This window comes from Myxocyprinus asiaticus, chromosome 17, assembly GCF_019703515.2.
Source record: "Myxocyprinus asiaticus isolate MX2 ecotype Aquarium Trade chromosome 17, UBuf_Myxa_2, whole genome shotgun sequence".
Taxonomy (NCBI): domain Eukaryota; kingdom Metazoa; phylum Chordata; class Actinopteri; order Cypriniformes; family Catostomidae; genus Myxocyprinus; species Myxocyprinus asiaticus.
This window is the reverse complement of record NC_059360.1, coordinates 3,188,810-3,211,288: the sequence shown is the minus strand read 5'-3', so window position 1 is coordinate 3,211,288 and position 22,479 is coordinate 3,188,810. Positions and strand designations below refer to the sequence as shown.

General features: G+C 39.6%; 1 protein-coding gene across 4 annotated transcripts in view; it reads right to left on the bottom strand.

Moving 5' to 3' along the window:
• The window catches only part of fermt2 (FERM domain containing kindlin 2), a 100,761-nt gene that overhangs the window by 42,798 nt on the left and 35,484 nt on the right, over positions 1 to 22,479 (bottom strand). For all 4 annotated transcript variants that reach the window (XM_051723203.1, XM_051723205.1, XM_051723206.1 and 1 more), the window contains exon 3: positions 10,463 to 10,696. In XM_051723203.1, coding sequence (XP_051579163.1) covers positions 10,463 to 10,696 — 234 coding nt within the window. The remainder of the gene's footprint in view (positions 1 to 10,462; positions 10,697 to 22,479) is intronic.

The window sequence follows — 22,479 nt, the reverse complement described above, 5'->3', positions numbered from 1 at the left end:
TCCGTCTTTCATTTATTTATTTTTTATTTGCTCCCCAATATGGAATGCCCAATTCCCAATGCGCTCCAAGTCCTCGTGGTGTCGTAGTGACTCGCCTCAATCAGGGTGGCGGAGGACGAATCTCAGTTGCCTCCGCGTCTGAGACCGTCAATCCGCACATCTTATCACGTAGCTTGTTGAGCGCATTACCGCGGAGACGTAGCGCGTGTGGAGGCTTCACGCTATTCTCCGTGGCGTCCACGCACAACTCACCACATGCCCCACAGAAAGCGAGAACCACACATTATAGCGACCATGAGGAGGTTACCCCATGTGACTCTACCCTCCCTAGCAACCGGGCCAATTTGGTTGCTTAGGAGACCTGGCTGGAGTCACTCAGCATGCCCTGGATTCAAACTCGCGACTCCAGGGGTGGTAGACAACGTCCATCTTTTACTCTCTGTGACAACGAGCTTATAGCTAACTAGCTAATCACGTAACTACTTTCATAACTTGTCAGCTGAGTGGAAGCTAATGTGTAAACATGTATTCACCAAACTGTTTTATTCAGGATTCACAGTTTGGTACCCTTCTTCAACCGAACAATTCCAGTCATTGCATTTACAAAATGTAATATTTAAAAGTCCACCGTTGAAATTTTCCCCTGAACTTGTATAGCAGAATACGGTGTAACACCACTGCCGCTGTTATCTCTTGACTCGGCAGGTGTAAATACTTTGTTTTACAACCTGCCCCTAATCGACTGCCTGTATTAAAATAGTCAGCATTGGACTGATACTAAACAGTACTACTGATGTTTATTTAGCTATTTATTTTATTTTTATTTATTCTTTATTTAAATGGTCAGCAATTGACCGATACTAAAAATACAGTACTGATTTTTATTTAGCTATTTATTGTATTTTTATTTATTCTTTATTTTATCAATGTTCATATCTAGAATTTGTTGATAATGTATAATAATAATAATGTTAAATATTCTTTGATAAAAATTTAAGAAAGCAGCATTCCGAGTACCTCTGCATAGTCATACTGGAGCAAAATCGGTGCACAATCCACATAGGAAAGGTCTATTTTCATTCCAGCTCAAAAATTAACTATATCGGCCACCATATCAGTAATCAGTAAATATATATATATATATATATATATATATATATGTATATATATATGTATGTATGTATGTATGTATGTATATGTATTTTATTTTATTTTTTTATGATGAAATCATAACACGGGTCACAAAAGATGGCTCGAGTGCCACGTGTTAAGTAGCGCTGCTAGCGCATGCAACGCTACATAAAGAGACCTTGTCCAAAAAGAATGATTCGTAGCATTTATGGACCAAAAATGGGTCGAGGATCATTGTCTGCTGGGTCGCGAGATCTTTTCTGTCATGAGTACAAATTACCAATTAGAAGGACAGAATTGTACATTCAACGGTGACCTCTATTGTCGAATCGTGTTAATATCTCCAGGTTTGCGCAAACGACCATAAGTCAGAGGCTGTCTATCAATCAACAATGCGCTCTCAATCTCACCTTAAGAGTCACTCATCAGCGCGAATTTGTCAAACTCATTTGAATAGCTTAACAGAGTTATTAGCTTGTCATTAAAACAGTCATAATATATTGTAAAATTAAGAATTCTTAATATAAAAAATGTTCACTATAAAAATTACATATATTTTTTTTTCCAGTGTGTTTAATGTTTGAAAATGTTTTTGTATTTATAAAAATTACTTGGGCTACAAATATTGGGCAATAAATATTAGGGCACTATATTATGAGCATAAAAACATAACTAGATTAATCATCATATCATCATAAACACAATTTAAATTGGAGCGGATGCTGCATCAGGTGTGTTGAAAGAAGTCTTGTGCGGTTTCATGCACTTAAGACTTGTTTCTCTCCAGCGCATAACTTTCATTTTACTGCTGTTTTCTATCTTTTGTAATGTATACATGTTATGAATTCAAAATCAGGCGAGTATTTCCATTTCGCAAATCTGTTTGTCTTTACCACAAGCGAGTCTCCGTTAAACTTTACCAAGCGTGCGCACCCATGTCAATCAAACTGATTGCAATGGAGAAAGCACCATCATTTGTGCAACATCATACCGCGATTTCAGTTTCACAATTATGCAGATTTCATGAATGTCACAATGTCTCAGAGGTCCAAGTGTGCTTGCTTTTAGGATGCTTTCACACTTGGCTCGATTGCTTGGACTGAACCAGAGTTCACATTATATTTTTTGAGTCCTAACCAAGGTCCGATTACATCATCAATGTACAAGCGGCAGCTGTTTACTATTGTAACATCAGCTTTGCTGTGTTATTGTTCATCTCTTTGGATTTACCACCAAAACTTTACATGCACAAAATGACAATTATGTTTGTCTGCCACGGATGCAGTGTATGTGCAATGATGTGAGGAATATTAGCGTTCGTCTGCCGCGAGCCATCGGATGCGTTGCAAGAGTGAAGAATGTGAGCTGCTCTCTGAAGATGATTTATTTGGACACAAGCTGGTATGAGAAATGAATTCATCCGTAATAATTGTGATCGGGAGCCTTCAAAGACGCAAATTATATGTCATCAATAAGGGTTCATTTCTGCGATTTGGTACAATTGCATTCAAATTAGCAGCGAACCACACCGGAGTTCCCATGAAACATACCCCAGGCCACCTTTTCAAGTGGGCACCCGAGTTTGTAAAACAGCGTTCACTTCACACCACCCAAATGAACCGAACTTTGACGTCATTCGAACTTGGGTGTGCACCAAAAGTGCTAGTGTGAAAGCACTCTTAGTGTTTTAGATGGTTTCTTGTCATCATGTATGCGCATGTAACATGATGAGCTTAGGATGTCTATACAAAAAGTGTGGGATGAGACTTTTCAATGCGAGAGTGAATCTGATGATTGTACTATATAAACTGTATGCTGAATATAATGTATAATAATGTTAAGGGTCCTGATATTTGATAGTCCTGATAATGCCAAATGTAATGTCTAATTTCACCAATAAATTTATCCTATGGCAAACATTATTTTACTGGATAAGCTTACACTTCCATTAAAAATATTACATTAGAATAGTTTAAAAACATGTAATAGGTGACTATACTTTAAAACTTACAATATGAATTTTAAATACTTAAAATGTATGTAATCCGTAACAAAATTATGTATTTTTCAGCTGGGCAGAATTATTCATATTTTTATTCTGGTGTCATTTTGCCCTCTGCTGGGCTGATTTTTTGTCCCACTCCATCCCTGATGGATAATTTTACTCTAACGAATAGTACTTTTTTGTTAAGCTTTACATGTAAAGGAAATGTTTTGCATATGTCCTGAAAGTAATAGTATTAATAATAATACATTCAAACTTATTTTTTCATGATTCAGGCTTTGTTCAAAGTTTTGTGAGTATAGAATGGTGTAGTAGAATTCAGTACTGTAAATCAAACCAAATACTAGCGGCTTTTATAATTTCATTAAATAAAATCACATTTTAATAAAATACAGGATATAAAAATTAAATTTTGGGAAAAAATGCAACACTTTCCATGACTGTAGGCAGCCTAGCTGAGATATACAGCACCTTGGCTTTAGATGTCTAAAAAGGATTTAGATGTCCAAATCAGACCAGCTATGTATAAAAAACACCTTTCCAGCAGAGGCAAAAATGTCTCCAATAAGCATTTGATGATTGTCTAACTGAGATTTTCTGAGTTCATACAGAATCAAACACATTTTAAAACAATTGTCAGTTATTGTTGTTGACAGTTTTGGCACTGACTTGCATTTCAGGCTACGTCCACATTAATCCAGATACATTTGAAAACTGTGTTTTCATTTTTGAAAAAGGCTCTCAGTCCACACTACCATTTTCATGTGTTTTCCAAAAGTTTCCTGTTCACACTGAAAGGTATGAAAACTCTTAAATCCCCTTACTGCTCATGCGAAAAATCGCCATTCCATGTACAGTCTGAAATGCAATTGTCCTTGTGTCTCATCGCCGGACAGCAATTCAGAGTAAATTTCCCGCCGCCTTTGAAGAAATGCAATGTGAAGGTAACATTTATCTTTAACTATACTATCAAAGTGAATTGCAGGCACAACAACGCCGCTTCAATATGGGCCACCATCTAGATTGTTTTGGGTTGAATGGATCACATGACTGTATCACGACAACAAATACGTAATCGTTTTCAAATCTCCGCTTTCCCTGTACACACTAGAACGCGAAGACAGCATTTTCAAATATATCCACTTGGGAGAGCGTTTTCGAAAAGCTACATTTTCACTGGACAAAAACGCAGTCTCAGTGTGGACGGAAGGCCAAAGTGTAAATAAAAAGATGTGTTTTCAAATTGTGGCCTTAAGTCATTGCTACTAAAAGTATAATGGCAGGACGACTCAAACTCCCTGAATTTTCCACAGTCCTGGAGAAAAGCGGGTGTGACGGAGTGTGTGTGTTGAAGGGGGATGGGCTTCTGGGCTTGGCAGGAACCTCTTGTTTAGTTGTGTTACTAAAGCAAAAGCATTCCAGAGGTTTTAAGAACTACCAGATGGCAGTTCTCTCTCTCTCCATGTCTGCCCTTTTACAGCCATATGCGGCTGCCTGTAGTAGGTCAGTGGAGTGCTGGGAGCGAGCGAGCGCCTCCTCTGACATTCCAATCAACAAAAAGAATATTCTTTAGCAGATGCTCCCAAATTATGAAGCTTGTTGAGAAACCAGACATTTCATGCATTTCTGACAGGCAGCTCTTGTGCAAGTTGGAGAGCTTTGGCACCCGCTGGAGGAATGGCCCATATGAATGTAGTCAGCACACTCTAGGAGGTGGTAATTAATAAACAGACTCAAATTTATTGATGCACCACACGAGAAAGCAACACTAATGAGAACAACTCAGGCCAGTCAGAGTCACAGGCTGAGAGAGAGAGATGGATATGAAGCCAGTGCTGAGTCATGATATTAGCGTCTCTGAATGACCACGTAGACCTAAATCAAGAGTTGCACTTCATATCACAAGTATTCACAAACATTTAAAAGTTTAAAGGGATAGCATATTCAAATTTGGTGTTGTTATTGGGTATAAGAAACTTGAGAAGCAATGGCATTTGAGAAATGGAACAAATGATGACAGAATTTGTGGGTGAGCAAACCATTTTAATGTTAAAAAACATTCTGGTATGCAAGCTTAATATGCTGAGTCAACTTTGAGTAAAACTTTTTGTAAGTGTAAACATTGTGACATTCCTCTGTTTGAGCATCCCGTTCAGCCTGACATAACACTGGCTCAACCGATGCTGTGAGTGTATTTGTTTGTTCGACAAATGGAAGATAACGGGAGTGTTTAGAGAAACCTGTTTGAAAACGGTTATTCTTTTTGCAATAGAGCACAGGAGTCTGGTTCCAGAAGAAAATATCCCATTCATTTTTTTTCATAGGTGAACTGATTATTAACAATAATTTACAAACCTTTAAAGAAAGACCTACCGTGTGCTCCCGAGGTTGTTAATTGATGGTACATGCATCTGTTGAAGCTATCAGTCTATGTTATTTCAGCTTCTTTTTTTTTTTTTATTGCATTTAATAGGGGAATTTCTGGTGCAGAAACTACACTACTCATGATCCTGAGGGGGAAAATCCACCAATCAGAGAATTGCTGCAAACAAACCACAGCAAAAGAGCTCTGCAGTGACCGCCCACTCCCATGATGCACTATGAATGACGCAATCAAATTGCTCTTCCTATACTTCAAATAGGGGTCGACTGATAGTGGATTTTGCAGATAACTAAGCTGGTGAAAAGGGCTGATAACAGATTAATCGGCTGGTAGTTTTTAAAATGTATTTATTGAATGGAAAAAAGTTATAGGAAAAATATTTTTGGAATCAAGACGACTGGAAAAATGGGCAGGCATTGTTGCGCTTAAGGTTAAAATTTCAAAGTACTATGCCATGACAAGAACTATTTCAAAGTTGTACCTACGTTTTGAGCTTCTAACATACTTGCTTAGATGTAATTTGACAGAGTAATTAAAAATCATTTGAGCACCATGCTGTAATCACTTCTGATCATCTGTGATTGAGATTTATTCAAATGTGGAAATCCCAAACACATGTTTCCCTTTCAGTGGACGAATAATTTGATCTATTTCACCACTGACAAACTCTGACTGCATGACCAAGTGATTTCAAATAATGAAGAAATGTACCATTTCTCTGGCAGCTGAGAGAGAGATGGACAGTCATTGTCTCACTGCTGCCAGTTGGACTGATGTAAACTTCCTGTCTCTCACCCCTTTCTAATGCTGTGCAACTTAGTACACTATACAAGAGTTACAGTCACCCCAAAACATATTTAAACACTTAAGTCACACTTAAAAATGTCTAAATGTCATTGCATTAGATGACAAAATATTAAAGTGTCGCCTGCACTCAAATGGGGTTACAGCTTTTCTCAGAACTACCTTCACTTTTCTTAGCCATTTTTGCAATGATTTATAAGCAAATGAAAGAAATGTGTGGATTAAATCCATCAAGTTCACACAGAAATATTACTTTTTGGGAATACTACACATACAACAACTAAAAAGCTGCAACAGAGTAATAGTGTCAAAGTCCTGCAATAAAATGCATCACATTAAAAATAGTTGCCGTTTTCAGTTTCCAAAAACAGAAGTATGAAATGTCCCATCCACCCGATATTACTGCATGACACATGCAGCCAAGGGCCATTTGTTTTTAATCTCTCATACAGAAAAATATTGATTGTGGCAGATGTGAAAGAATACCCACCTTTGGAACATTTATAGTGATTTCTTGAAAGTGATGAGTGACAAGTGAGTCTTGTAGTGATGCCAGTTTCTTTTAGTAACAAACCCAAAATAATTATTCTGGTCTTTAAAAGGAGAGAGAAAGAGAAGGACAGGCAATCACGATCAATTCAGTGGATCAAATCAATACGATGTTGGAGGACATCTGACTTTCCCTGTTCTCTGCAGATATCGACACCGATATTAAACCTGTAAGAGCTAGTCAAGGCCTTGCTTTCTAAATATGGACACAACAAAAGGCACCATCAGCCAGCTTGATAAGAACTGTTTATAAAACAGGATTAGGAGCAGTTCAAGGGCATGATGGGTGTATGGGCAGCAATCATCTACACAAACATGAATCATGACGGCTCACGGTGCGTTTAAAGGAATAGTTTACCCAAAAATGAAATTAAATGAAAAAATGATGTCACTTTCACATCTGAAAGTGAAAGTGAAGGTGGAGATTTAGAGTAAAATAAGCACTCACCCACACATATCATATCGCTTCTGAAGATATGGATTTAACCACTGGAGTCGTATGGATTACTTTTATGTTTCCTTTATGTGACTTTTGGAGATTCAAATGTCTGGTCACCATTCACTTGCATTTTAAGGGCCTACAGAGCTGAAATATTCCTCTAAAAATCTTTGTGTTCTGCTGAAGAAATAAATAATTTTTGGGTGAACTATCCCTTTAACAAACCAAAAAGACCAGCTGAAAGAAAAAATTAGACAGGTGATTGATTTTAATAAAAAATGGCACAAATAAAGCAAATTACTATGTAACAATGAACTTGATTTAGAGACCCTATGAAATATTAAAAGGGGTGTTGTTGATTTTAGTTCATGATTGTTTGCTAATTTTCATCTGATAAAATGCTCTCTATAATCAGAATGTCACCTTCCTCTAATATCATCTGCCACCAACAAGCAGTAGTGCAAAAACATGCCCGCCCGCTTATCCAGTCGTCTTGGTTCCGGAAGTATTTTTCCTATTCATTTGTTCTATATGGATTTCATAAAATCCATAAAAAACAAATAAGAGTTGTACACCATGAACCAAACCAACCAGCTCCAAGGTGAATCACATAATTACAAACTTTGATTTGAAACAGAAAGTATTGGAAAATCAGACAAAAAGACAAAAGGTACAAGATTTTGTACTAAGTGTCTTTAGGGAATAAACTACAATCCAGTGAGCATTGCGAATTATGTAATCGAATAAAAAATGATGGAAAGAATAAACTATTGATTTAAAGTTGTTGATTATAGATATAGAAACAATAAATTGTAATATTATTGCAAAATATTCAAATATATAAGTAGTCTGTCGCTCTTTGTTCGCCTCAATTCTCTGATAGGTGGATCGTTTCCCTTCAGGATCATAGAAAGTGTGGTTCTTCACCAGGAATTTTGTTATTAAACGTGAAAAAATGTGGACTGATGGCTTAAATAGAAGCATTTACCATTGATAAACAACCTCGGAGGATTTTTACTTCCGGAACCAGAATGTTGCACTCTGAAACACGTTGCAAATCCTAAAATATATTCAGAATAGCATACTACCACGCTACTAATAAGTTGTGTCTTAAATGATGCACTTTACACTATGCAATCGTCCATCTAGTGTATTTATTTTTAAAGAGTAGTAATGTATTTAAAGGAAGTGACGTTTCAATGCACACAGTGTGTTGCTGCTAGCTTTAGCACATTAGCCAACCTCAGTCCAACACTCATCTCAAATTGTGAAGGTGACAACTCTTTTTGCAGAAGATGCTTCCAGTTTGGATAACAGTGCTAAAAATGAAGGGCCCTATCGAAATCGATTGGGCGCACAGAATCTACGGCTCCAGCAAATCACACACAATGATCTTTCGAGTTCTATGCTATTAAAATCGCCAGGCCATTCTACAGGGCGCTAGAGAACCTAGGAGAACAGAACCAACTCGCAATGATGAACACCTGTTACACTTCTATTCCGACTATAGCCTCTTCACCACTCACAGACTTCAGGCTTATGTGAGCGACCAGAAATAGCTGCATGCCATGGGAATCCCAAACTTTCTAATTCACGCCGCCCTTTGCATCAGCTTTGAAGGAGAAAAGCTTACTTTCAAATCAACTAAAGAGGCCGAAGGTTTTCTTGGTGAACTACTGGACAAGTGCAAACCCACTACCAGTAGAATCAATGGCTGATTAGGATGTTGAAGTTTCTACCATTCTGGCTTTGAACTTTTGCCTAGGCTTTATGACATATCCTTCCCCCTGGGGTGCCATGGAATCTCTGCACAATTTAATATTTTAATAGCCACTGATGTTAAAAGTACCCACAGAGTATTAACTCAATTCGGCACCTGTTGCTGTTTGACAACAGCCGACTGCTTACAAACGATCACATGCATATGTCTGCGCATGCTCTAGTGTGCTCATGTTGAATGCATCTGCGTGTGAACCGTCACGTGCGCTTCTTAGTCAAAATGCCCCTCTTGATGCTATATTAATGTAAACAAGTCCATTAATTTATCGTGTAAGTGTAAGCAGACAAAACAAAAATCTCAAAACAATGGAACTGTGCAATGCGTAAATGCAGCCTAATGACCTGCTGCTGTCTGTTATAGGCCTTTCATTAATATTAATCAAACACCAATATTGACAAGAAAAACTACACACTATAAAGAGGTGTAGTTTAAAAAAGTTTGGGTAAGATAATGTATAAAAATAAGAAAATTTCTTCTAATATTTCAGGGCTAAATGGGCCGAACAAGAAAGCCACATTTGTTTACTATTTGCGTAGGAAAGCCATTGATATAGTGATTTTACAAGAAAAACATTTTAAACCAATGGATGTGCAATGTTTTCAGAATAAATTCTACATAGTTTATGCCTCCTCTAGTGACAATACCACAACCAAGGGAACTGTGCACTCAATATTGTTGATATTTGGTGCACACAAAACCCCAGCAGCAGAAATTACACTTTTTTTCTCTACACGTCACCATTGTTAATGATTTAATTCACACACCAGAACCATACATCAATACTTCCATCCATTATTTGAAAGGTCTCGTTGTTGGCGCTTTAGCATCTTTCTTTTACAGAATGATGATTTGATATGTACTTCAGATCTACATTTTCAGAATTTCTCTCATTTAACATAGGCAGAGGGTGTGCCTCAATCAGCTCCTTAGTTCAGTAGTCAGGGCACTGATCAGGGAGTCGGCCATTTCTCAATCGCAAAATCATCACAGTGCCTTTAGATATGCCCTGCCCCAACTTTCTGTTTCAATAGGAAATATGACAACAAAGAAAAAAATTGTGTTGGTCAAACCATTTCACGTGGTCTTTAAACTGCCACTGTATTCTGATTTAGCACCAGCTCCACACCTGGATCCTTTGTCTGCTCTCAGCATCACAGGGCTAATGTGCAGTAAGGTATAGCAAAATAAAACAATTATCTTAAAGTACAGGGTCTCGAAACATATTTTTCTTCATGACCAGCATATGCAGGCTGACATAAAGGGCTTTAATAATATTTCTGCTTATAGCTGGGAAACCATTTGCCAGGCATCTGAGGCTAATTGTGTTAAGACAGAAAGCAGTGTAATATTTTTCAGGAAGGCAGCACTCACTGAAGGTTTTGCAGATGTCAGACACGGCCTTGAAGACGCGGTCAGAGAAGTTCACTTTCACCCTCATGTGTTTCATGTTGGGCAGCTGCAGGCGTAACAGTTTGTGCTGCGGCGTGAAGAGCAGCCGGGCGTCAGCCTGAATGCCGTATTTATCAAGTGTCCAGTGGGTCTTTAGCAGCCAGGTCTTCTTCTTTTCCCACCACAGAGCGTGATCTGACCAGTCCTTCTTTACATCTGCAAAGAGATACAGAGAAACAAACATGGCAAGGTTAGAAATGATGATGAAAAATAGTGCTGGGTGGTGTGAGCAAAGATGTCACAGTATAAGTATAATTTATTTCATGATAATGGTATTTCAAACAATATATAATTTTTTTTCTGAAAAATCTGTTTTATATTGTGACAAATCTCTGCCTGTGACAACTCTTGCTCTGTTGTGAAGGAGGAAGTGGGAGCCGGGCAAACAATCCAAAGTAAATCTTTATTTTTAATACTTTTCAGTATCCTCGCACACTGTTTGCTTTTCAGCATAATGCAACAGAATGCACACATCAAAACTGCTTCCTTGTGCGTCTCTCTCTTTCCTCCGGCGGTCTGGACTGCTCTTATCCCTCTCCAGCTCTCACTGTAACACAGAACAGCTGTTAGAGATCATTTCCCACAGGTGTCAATCCTTACCGTTCTTCCTCTCCCGGCCTTGCTCTCCACAGATGTCGCTCGGCCACGCCAACATCACCACATACCCCCATCGCCCTACTCAGGCCAGGGACGACTACGTACCACTACCCCTGGGGTCATTTCGATATAGTGCTCTATGAGATTCGTTCGACCGGGAAGAGGCGAGAACTCGTCGGAAAATTCTCCTTGCAACCTCCGTGACTTGGGATGGTGAGAGGTAGTCTCCACAAATTACCGGGGTGACTCGATCAGTGACTTAAGTTCACCTCCGGTCCGAGCTCCTCCCTCTCCAGAACCACCAAAGTCATGGGGACTGCCTCTCTCCACGGTTTTAGGAGGTTGAGGTGGTAAATCTCTCATGCTCCACCTCTATCCATTCGTTTTACCTCAATCGATTTCCTAAACTCGCCATGTGACCTCAAAAGGTTCCTTGCCACTTGGCGAGTAATTTAGAGCTCGATGTTGGGAGCAATACAAGGACTTTATCTCCCGGTGTAAATTCCTATAGTCGAGTTCCCCTATTATACAGCTGGCTTTGACGTTCTTGAGCCTAGAGCAAATTCTCCTGTGTTAATTGCCCCAGTGTGTGGAGTTTTGCTCTCAGGTCAAGAACGTGGTCCCTCCTCCCAAATTTCACGTAGGATGTCGAGCACGCCGTACAATAATTCAAATGGTGAAAACCCCGTGGCGGCTTGCAGGACCTCTCGAACTGCAAATAATAGGGGCTCGAGCCACTTGTCCCAATTTTGAGCGTCTTTGTGCACAAACTTACGAATCATATTAAGAACTGATTAAATCGTTCAACCAAGCCATCTGTTTGGGGGTAGTAAACGCAGGCCTGAATCGATTTAATCCCCAATCATATGAACAGTTCCCGTAGTGTACGTGACATAAACGTAGTGCCCTGATCAGTGAGGATTTCTTTCGGAACACCCATTCGGGAAACAATTCCGAAGAGTGCATCCACAACACTTTGCGCTGAAATGTTGCGCAGAGGCACTGCTTCCGGATATCGCGTTGCGTAGTCCACCAGAACCAACACAAAGTGATGCCCGCGTGCCATCCACTCTCATGGCCCAACAAGGTCCATACCAATTCTTTCGAAGGGGACCTCAATCAATGGAAGGGGTGCAATGGCGCTCTTGGTTTCACCAGCTGACATTCACGACATACCGCACACCACCTGCGAACATCCACGCGAATGCCCGGCCAATAGAAACGGGCCATTAGACGGTTAAGTGTTTTTCCTGCCCTAAGTGACCCGCCATCGGATTATAATGAGCCGTCTGGAATAGCATTTCCCGACGGCTATGCGGTATTATTATTTGGGTTGTATCCTCCTTGTCTGAGTGTCCTGCATCACTTGATACAACCGATCGGATATCCGAAAATACGGATATGCAAGTGCAATGTCTGTCTGGAGGCGTTGGCCATCAATCACTTTCACTTGGTCAAAGGCGTGCCTAAGGGTCTCTTCTCGCGTCTGCTCCAGAGGGAAATCCCATGCAAGGAATCCTCTAAGGGCTGGGGAAGCTGAGACTTCCCCCTCCCTCACGTCCTCCTGACGTGGAGCTGATGTAGACGGCCCTGGCACTGCCTCCCCAGCCAGCGAATCACACACCACACACCAATATGCGTTGTTGCAGGACCCATCCACACATATTTCCCTCAATAAAGTACTAAATTCCAGCCAATTCGTACCCAAAATTAGTGGATGGGAAAGGTGGGGACTAACCACAGCCTCGACACTGCTTTTGTCACGGAAACTGAATAATGACCATCACTACAGGGTAATTTTGAATATCCCTGTGCACACATCTTAACTTCACCCGCCGGCCTGTATCCAAAGCCTAGGACTGAATCAAGCATTGGTGAATGGAGGTTTTATTACAACCTGAATCCACCAAGGCTTGGTATGCACTCCCCTTAATACTCACAGGTATCCGGTACGCTCCTGCACAATTGGGGGCGGCCTGTGGTGCGTTGAGGATCCGGACCAATGTCTCCACCTCCATCGTGGGGCATCGGTTCTGGAAGTGCTCAGGCTCCCCGCAGCTCCAGCAGACCAGCCCAGACTTCACGCCCACACCTGCAGCAGCGGATTCACCAGCCTCTGGGAGAGAGTGGAGAGGGTTAGGGAAAACCGACGGGTTGAAAGGTCCATGAGACCGGGGAACCGGTTTCGGGGTCTTAATTCCGTTTCCGGGGAATAGGAACAGGACGAGGGGAAGGAGAGGGGGAGGGAGGAGAGAGATAGAGAAGAGGGCTCGCTGGCCCCCGAATACGCCGCCATATGGTCCTCAGCCAGCTGGATCGTCCCATCCAGCAATGCCAGCAGGTGGCACTGGACCCACTCCGCTGCCCCTTTCAGTAGCCGGTTGATAAAACCTCCAGTACCACAAGGTTGATCACTGCCACAGCGTCGCGTTGCGTCTCGCTCTCTCTCCTCCGGCGATCTGGACTGCCCTTTAGTGTTGTCACAGTACCAAAATTTCAATAGTCGGTACCGATACCAGTGAAATTTCACGCTTCTCAATAGCAATTTCGGTACCACAGCATAAATCTGCTAATATGATAATGTGCTTTTGAACACACCCGTTTAGCCCATTTAAAAAGTTACAGTAATGTGCAAAAGTTTAAGGCACTTGTGAAAAATGTTGCATAGTGAGGATGTCTTCAAAAATAATGCCATAAATAGTTTTCATTTATCAATTAACATCATACAAATTCAAGTAATCATAAAAAAACCTAAATCAATATTTGGTGTGGCCACCTTTGCCTTTAAAACAGCCCCAATTCCCCTAGGTACACCTGGACACAAGTAAAAGTAATGTTTGGGAGTCTAAAATGTATTTTTCCTATTGACACACTAAAGCTGAAGATATAAACAACCATCTTAAAACAAATGTTTTTGTGAAACATCTTAAGTGCCTAAAACTTTTGCACAGTACTGTACATTTCAATGTAAATAATAAATTAAAAGAAATGCATGTTTCCTTCAAGTGTCTCTCAATCAAGGATGCATTGCTTGTGTTTTTAAGTAGCGACCTACTGAAATCTGTTTTACTCTTTACCAAATCATGTTTTCCTTATTATTATTATTATTATTATTTTCCAGAACTCCATGTTTTAGAGTTTAATTTAATTTCATCATCAAAATGGTGTCTAATCAATTCATTCTTAAAACGTTTAATAAGTGAAAACAGAACTTTTCAACATGTCATTGCATTTTTTTGCCAAACTTTTCAACAGCAGTGTTGCTTGTTTTATCATTAAAGTGAATATTATGTTTTACTATACAGTTGTAATATATATTTGACACATTTTCTTTCATTTCAGGGCTATAGCTTATATTTTGAAATGTGCTTTTATTATGACGTGTATTTTATTTTCTAAACCGTTGTGCACTGGATACTCAAACTGGGAAGTTCGGCGAAACTCCCGCCTCAATCCCCGGTTGGCCTTGTTTGACTCGGGGGTAATCTGCAGGCTAAAGGCCACTGGCCCGAGGAGGTGCGAAGAAGCCCCAGAAGGGACATTGGGAACACAACTGGCCCTGGCACGCAACTGCATGCCCTCATTTGGTACTAGTGGAAACGTGACTATTGAGTCTGTGTCATGAACTTGCTGCCATCTCCTGGTGGCCATATGTTATTAGAGTGAACGATCCTCTCTCCCCAAATTTGACTTCCACCACTGGTTGCAGAAATCTGAATCCTAATACGATTGGTTTAGCATTCCATGACACTGGACAACTTACTGCATAATTTCCGATAAAGTCATCTGATCCAGGAAAGCTAACGTGTTTTTTTGCCAGTTAGCGCATTATGTGCCGTGTGCTCATTGTGCTTTGTGTGGATTTTCTAATGATCTATGCATCCAATTATCTTGTGTGGGCTTGTTTTAAAGATAAATCCCTTGTCCTAGTAACGGCATGTGATATTTTATGCTCTGTTTATTTTTCGTGAAGTTATAAGCGAAATGCGGCATATAAGCAACATGTATGTTACATGTATGTCAAAGAAATATACTTACCTATTACTCGCTATATTTTTTGTCTCCGAGTAAAACAAATAGGATGGTTGTATTCTACTCTTTGAGAATTTTCCAACGACATATGAGACATGGCAATTTGATCAGTTTGATGTTTTCACAGTTTACAATAATATGTAAAGTTCAAAATTATTATTAAATTATCAAAATGGAACACTTATTTTTCTGAAAAATTTCAAAGCACTTGTTTAGTTTTGGTCATAATGCCTATATGCATTAAACCAGTAACTATTTTGTGTTGGTCAAGACTGTAATTATTAATATTTTGACTATTAATATAACTATTTTTTTCTCGGTGGGCCCATCCGAGCTTAAATGGTTTAGCAAGTGTACTGAATATCAGCATGCTGTGATTTAGCCATAGCAGTAATGTTTTCATATTGTGAAGCTCTTTTGTGTAGCACTTTATTTGACCAAAAATAATGTAATTTTTTTTTGTTCAAAAGTTATTATACTAAAAAAAATACTTAAGTTACATTAGTTTTATGAATTTTATGAGTTTTTATTAAATATCCTTTTGATTTTTTTAAAACAAAAAATTGGAGGAGTCGCGTGGCGCCACGCGAGGGTCGGACATATGAACGGCGAGCTCAGAGCACTAAGCTAGTTTTAATACTTTTTATTCATAAACCGGTGAGTCGATCTGGTCATTGACACCAGGGACTCAATTTGGACAGAGCGGTGAAAGATTCAGCATCAACTGTTGAACATGTCGGCAATACTGACAGGTCGTTGCTGACTTGGAGGATCTTGCTGTAATACGAAGGTCGATAACTGCCATGGAGACGAAATTCACTGAGATGGTTACAAGAGTGTTGGATGTTGAGAAACGGATTGATTATCTGGAGTCATCAGAGAGGGAATTAGCTGCTAATCCGCTAGCGACCAAGATAGTCTTGGAGCGTGTTTGGGAAAAGATGGAAGACTTTGAGAATCGTAACCAGCGGAACAACGTCCGAATTGTTGGAATTCCTGAGGACGAGGAAGGCCAAGAAATGGTGAAATTCCTAGACGGGCTCATCCCGAGTCTGCTCGACATAACAGGCCATAAGCTGGAAATCGAGAGATCTCACAGGGTTCTGGCTCGGAGATCCGTGGAGGGAGACAGGCCCCGATTAATTCTGGCCAAATTTCTTACGAGAGGCAAGGAGTAAAGGAAGGCTTTCTTGGAAGAACCACAACATTTTCTTGTTCCCAGACTTTGCAAATTCGACAAGAGAGAAACATGATCGATTCAAGGAATGCCAGACACTCTTACATCAAAGGAAGGCCACTTTGCTCTAATGATCCTGGCCAAACTGAGAATAGATACTAAGGATGGCCACAAAATATTTACAGCAAGCAATGTCCTTCATAAAGTCAATGGAATGAATAAGTCATTGTGCGATGCTCTCGATGAAGCAAATTGGGCTTGACTCACTGAACATTCACTTGACTGTCCGAGGAAACTGAGCGCTGCCTTTGTTTTTTTGTGCTGGTTCCGCCTAGTGGCTGGAGTTTGTTTTGTTGAATAACACTCCTTCAGGACAGTTTGTGGATGGAATCTGCACGTTCATTGTGCTTATGCCTCTTATTGGTTGGAGTTTGTGCTGTGGAATATTTCTTGCAAAACATTGGAGTGATTAGGGCATCTCTTCCACTCATGTAACAGCCAAGTGAGCATGACTCACTGAACATTCACTTGTCTGTCCGAGGAAACTGGGTACCTTTTTTGTTTCTTTTTGTGCTGGTTCCACCTAGCGGCTGGAGTTTGTTTTGTGGAGGAACACATCTTCGGAACAGTTATGTGGATGAATCTACACGTTCTTTGTGCTTATGCCTCCTATTGGCTGCAGTTTGTTTTATAGATTATCTTCTGTTGTGTAATTCAAGAAGCACCGGACTTGAGCAATCCGATGGCAAAGTTGTCGCGGGGGCTCTCGTAGGCGTACATGGACTGTTTGAGTTTGGAGGGATGGACACCGGTTGGCGCTGTTGTGCATGGGGTTAATGCGCATGTTATTCTTTTTTCTGTTTGTTTGGTTCTGGGGGATGTTCGGGGTTTTACTGTTGTATTAATGTCAGAATGTGGTCGTTACAATTTTATTTTTGACACACAATCTATTTTTTCTCATATGTCAAAATGTCAAATGTTAATGTAAGTGGATTGTCTCTCTCTACGTGGAATGTGAATGGGTTGGGGCACACCATAAAAAGGAAGGTTATTTCTTTTCTTAAATGTAAGAAATATGATTTAGTGTTTCTTCAAGAAACGCATCTTTCCCTGCAGGAAGCTGAAAAATTTGGGAAGATATGGGATGGACATGTTTTCTTTAGTGCTGGCTCAAGTAAGAGCAGGGGAGTCATTACAGTGATAAGTAAGCATCTACAATTCAAATGTCTCAAACAGATTAAAAATAAATTAGGAAGAGTCATTATTGTTTTAGCAGAAATTTGGCTAATAATTACGCACCTAACGCTGATGATCAGGGCTTTTTTATCTTGATTGGATGTTGCAAGCCGCTGACACCCCTCATGATATAATATTGGGAGGAGACTTTAATCTTTTGATGAACTCCGTGCTTGATCATAGTGAAGCAAAAGTGTGTAAGCCCCCTAGAGCAACAGTGAAGGTTCACAGGATATGTAAAAATCTTGGTCTTACAGATATCTGGAGACTTTTGAACCCATCTGGCAGGGACTAAAAAAATTTTTTTTCATCAGTCCATAAGATTTATTCTAGAATAGATTTTATATATATATATATATATATATATATATATCTCCCCAAGTCACTCATTTTATCTGTTGTTGACTGCTCAACTGGAAACATTTTAGTCTCGGATCACGCCCTGGTGAGTTTAGAGGTGTTGCCACATATGGAGAAAAATAAATCATATAGTTGCCGTTTTAATGTATCCCTTTTGCAAAATCCTGATTTCCAACAAATGTTAAAGGCTGAAATCAATGTTTATATGGAGACCAACTGGTCCTCAGTGTCCTCTGTAGACGTGGCTTAGGAGGCACTTCAGGCGGTTCTTAGGGGTCGGATCAAACAGTATGTCTCATTCACCAAAAAATCCGAAGCACAAGAACTCGTGGAGTTGGAAGGGAATATTAAAAGTGCCAAGGCAGAGCTAAAGCGCCGAATGTCGTCTGATGGCCTCAGAGAATTGACCCGATTGAAATACAGATAAAATACTATTTTGTTGCAGAAGGTGGAGTTTTGGCTATTCAGGGCAAGACAGTCATACTTTGAGTCGGGGGACAAAGCAGGGAAGCTTTTGGTTAGATATATAAAGCAGAGAGAGTCTTTTTCTATCATTCCCTCAGTGAAATCTGCTGGTGGTGAAATTTTTACCTTGGCCATTGATATTAATAATGCTTTTAAAGAATTATATCTTGACCTCTATAGTTCCACGTCTTCATCTACTGATGAAGACATTAGAAACTTTGTGGAACCATTAGAACTCCCTAAACCGACAGCTGAGCAAAAAAATTCTCTTGATCCTGAGAAAACTTGGAGGAGCTAATGCTTCAGCATTGGCTCCACTTTTGCTAAAAGTTTAAACGGAATCATTAAAGAATGGAAAGCTTCTGCCAACCATGACACAAGCACGGAGCAGTCTGATTCTTAGAAAGGACAAAAATTCAAGTGAGTGTTAGAGTTACCGTCCAATTTCCCTGATCCAGCTAGATGATAAAATATTGACAAAAATTTTGGCTAAACGATTAAGTTATGACATCTCTTATACACATAGATCAGGTGGGGTTTATTCTGGGCCGCAGCTCTTCTGATAACATTAGGAATTTCATCAGTATTATGTGGTCAGTGGCGAATGATCAGACTCCGATCACTCACTTGACGCCGAAAAGGCATTTGATATGGTAGAACGGGATTATCTTTTTAAGATTTTGGAAATGTACGGGTTTGGGAGTACGTTTATTGGATAGATTAAGTTACTTTATAGACACCTGGTAGCAGCGTTACAAACAAATGGATTAATTTCAGATTATTTTACTCTGGATAGGGGCACCAGGCAGGGTTGCCCTCTTTTCCCATTATTGTTCTGTTTTGCTCTGGAACCATTAGCAGCCGCAATAAAAAGGAGGATGATTTTCCAGAGGAGATGGAGGGAGGTGTGGTGCATAAGCTTCTGCTTTCATATGATATTTTATTATTCGTCTCCGACCCTTCTAGATCTATGCCTTGCCTCCACAGAATTATTAATTCCCTTTCTAAATTCTCGGGATACAGATTTAATTGGTCTAAATCCGAAGCTTTGACTCTGACAGCGTACTGCCCGATAACAACTTTTCAGCCGGGTGCCTTTCAGTGGCCCAAACAGGGCATTAAGTATTTGGGTATTTTATTCCCAGCAAATTTGTGTGATTTAGTTAGAGTTAATTTTGACCCTTTAATAAAAAGGTTTGAGAGCGATGTGGGCAGGTGGGCTTCATTACATTTATCGATGATTGGGAAGGTTAATGTTATTAAAATGAATTGTATTCCAAAATTCAACTACCTGCTACAGTCTCTCCCTATAGATGTCCCCCTCTCTTATTTCATAGCATAGCGAAGTCCTTCATTTGGAATGGGGAACGTCCCAGATTACATTTCAGTAAACTGCATAGGCCGACTGACAAAGGTGGGTTAGGCCTACCCAAGATTTTGTTTCATTATAATGCATTCGGTCTCAAACATTTGGCTCATTGGTCACTTCCACCTAAGAGAGCCCCTCCCTGGTTTTGTATTGAACAGGAAGTTCTTGCCCCTATTTCGTCATTGCAAAGCCTTTCTATCAAACTAACCGGAGAAGTTAAGTTACACCCCGTTATCTCACATTTGGACAAATGTCTAGATGTCTTTTGGTATGGACAAAAGTGTCTAGAGTGTTTAATTCAGACATTTATTTAAATGTTGCCTCGAGCTTATGGCTGAACCCCAAATTATGTATTAATAAATCCCCTTTCTGCTGATCAGAGTGGATTGTGAGTCGGGTTACTACACTCGGTGACCTATATGAGAGCGGAGTGTTGAGATCCTTTGAAAATTTGGTTCAACATTTTGGGATTCCCAGATCTCAGCTCTTTAGATATTTACAGCTGCGCCACCTGCTCTGTACTATTTTTGGGAGTAGCATACACCCCCCTAAATCGACAGATACTCTGGGAGTGGTGATTCCTACTTTTGGAAATGGTCATGAGGCATCAGTGTATTACTCCCTGCTAATTCAGAGTCTGGGGGATGGAGCTTCAACTTCTCTCAAGAGATTATGGGAGAAAGATTTAAACTTGGTATTGGAGGAGGGAGAGTGGGCTAGGATTAAAAAAAAAAAATGTCAAGTCTACATCTAGAGATGCAAGGGTGTGCCTTATGCAATTCAAGATTTTACATCAATTCTATTGGACCCCCTCTAGATTGTATAGGCTTGGTCTTAAAGACACACCCACCTGCTGGTGATGCCAATCAGAGGATGGAGACATAACCCATGTCTTTGGGGGGGGGAGTCATGGATATTGAGAATAGACACAAAGGGGATAGAGGTCGGATGGAGCACCCTCATTTCAGGAGTGGTGCTCGGAGATGAGGAGGGTGGTGGCCTTTGAAGAAGGGTCATTTAGAAGACTGGGGAAATTGAACTTGTTTGTGGAGATATGGGGCGGATATCTGACGTTGCTGGATGTGTGATTATTATTATTATTTTGTGTGTGTGTGTGTGTGTGTGTGTGTGTGTGTCTATAATCATGTACGACCACTGGGATATTGTTGGGGGCCAGGGTGTGGGGTTGGGTGAGGTGGGGTGATAGTGGGAGTTAACTGTTGATTCCGTGTATATATGTTTTGTTTTGCTGTGTTCAATAAAAAATTGTTAATCAGAAAAAAAAAAGCAGAAAATACGGATTTGGAAGAAAATAAAACATTTATATGAAATAAAATATTTCATAGGGTGCTACTACTAACTGCACCTCTAAAGGATGCATGATGGGCAATGTCAGCTTATTCAAATATAAAACATACTCTACATTCATTCATTCATGATCAGATAGAATAGTTAACATTTGGGTACAGAGTTTACAGAGTTTTGGCCTATTCACACAAGAAGCAAATACACCAGGGATAAAATAATAATTCATCCAGATAGACAGCTGTGAGTGGAGTCATTCTGTTGTCTGAGCACAAGAACATTATATTGCATTCATATATCATGCCATCAATGTATTAAAGCAAGTGAAATGTAATTTTACACTAAAGCAATTTAAGTATGTTTTTGTCAGATGAGTTTTATTTTGCATTAAAACACATGAATGACCAGAGTGCTTTTTCATTTTGCTCTTGGAGTGAATAGACTGTGTATCGTGTTTTTATTTAATTCTTGGTGTGATCAGATTCTCCTGAGACTGTAATATATGTTGGGTGGGCCGGTGGTCAACCCTCAAATAATGTCAATAATGTATGCAGGTGAGCAGACAAAGGAAATGGTATCAGGGTACCCACTCTTTACAAGGAACAATTTTCCTGGACATTTTATGTGCCAAACAGGTGTAATATTTAAGCAAGAACACACGAGAGGTCATGTTGTACAGTAAAATGTTGTTATTGGATAGTTTTTTTTTTTTTTTTTTTCTGCATTTGAAAGTTTAATTAAACTTTATTATCAAAGTGGTGTCTCAAATGAATTCATTAAAAGTTTAATCAAATGAAAATACAATTATTGTCATTAATTTTTCAACTCAACATTGTATTACTTTTTATCAAATGAAGTGCTTTTATACAAAATTCCCAGAGCACAATTCGAAACAAACGTCTGGAGATACAAGTGCTGCACAACAGAGCATCACTAATGGGAGATATTGCTTTAATACATAATTATTCTTTAATTATAGTAAACATTACATTAATATTTAGTAGTAATATATTTTTGTCTTTTTTGTTTTTTAATTTCCCATGTCCATTTAAATCAAGCTTTTATTTTGGTGTTTGTGTTTTTGATTGTAGTTTCTGACCTCTGGATAAACAGTTTGCTACATGCCCCAGTGTGATTGTTAAACCCCCAAAAGCTATGATTTAATTATAGTCAGTATGTGCTGTGCACATAAGAACACTCTGCTCTGTCATCTACTACACACACACACACACAAACAGAGAGCTCTCAGTCATGAGGTGTTTTTAGTATATGAGCAGTCGGCTTCTCCAGCTTTACACAGTCGTTTTGAAGCGCACAGCACATGCAGATTATTTATTTATTCAATTAAATCACAGCCTTTTGCAGTTTAATAATCACTCTAGGACATATTGCAATTTT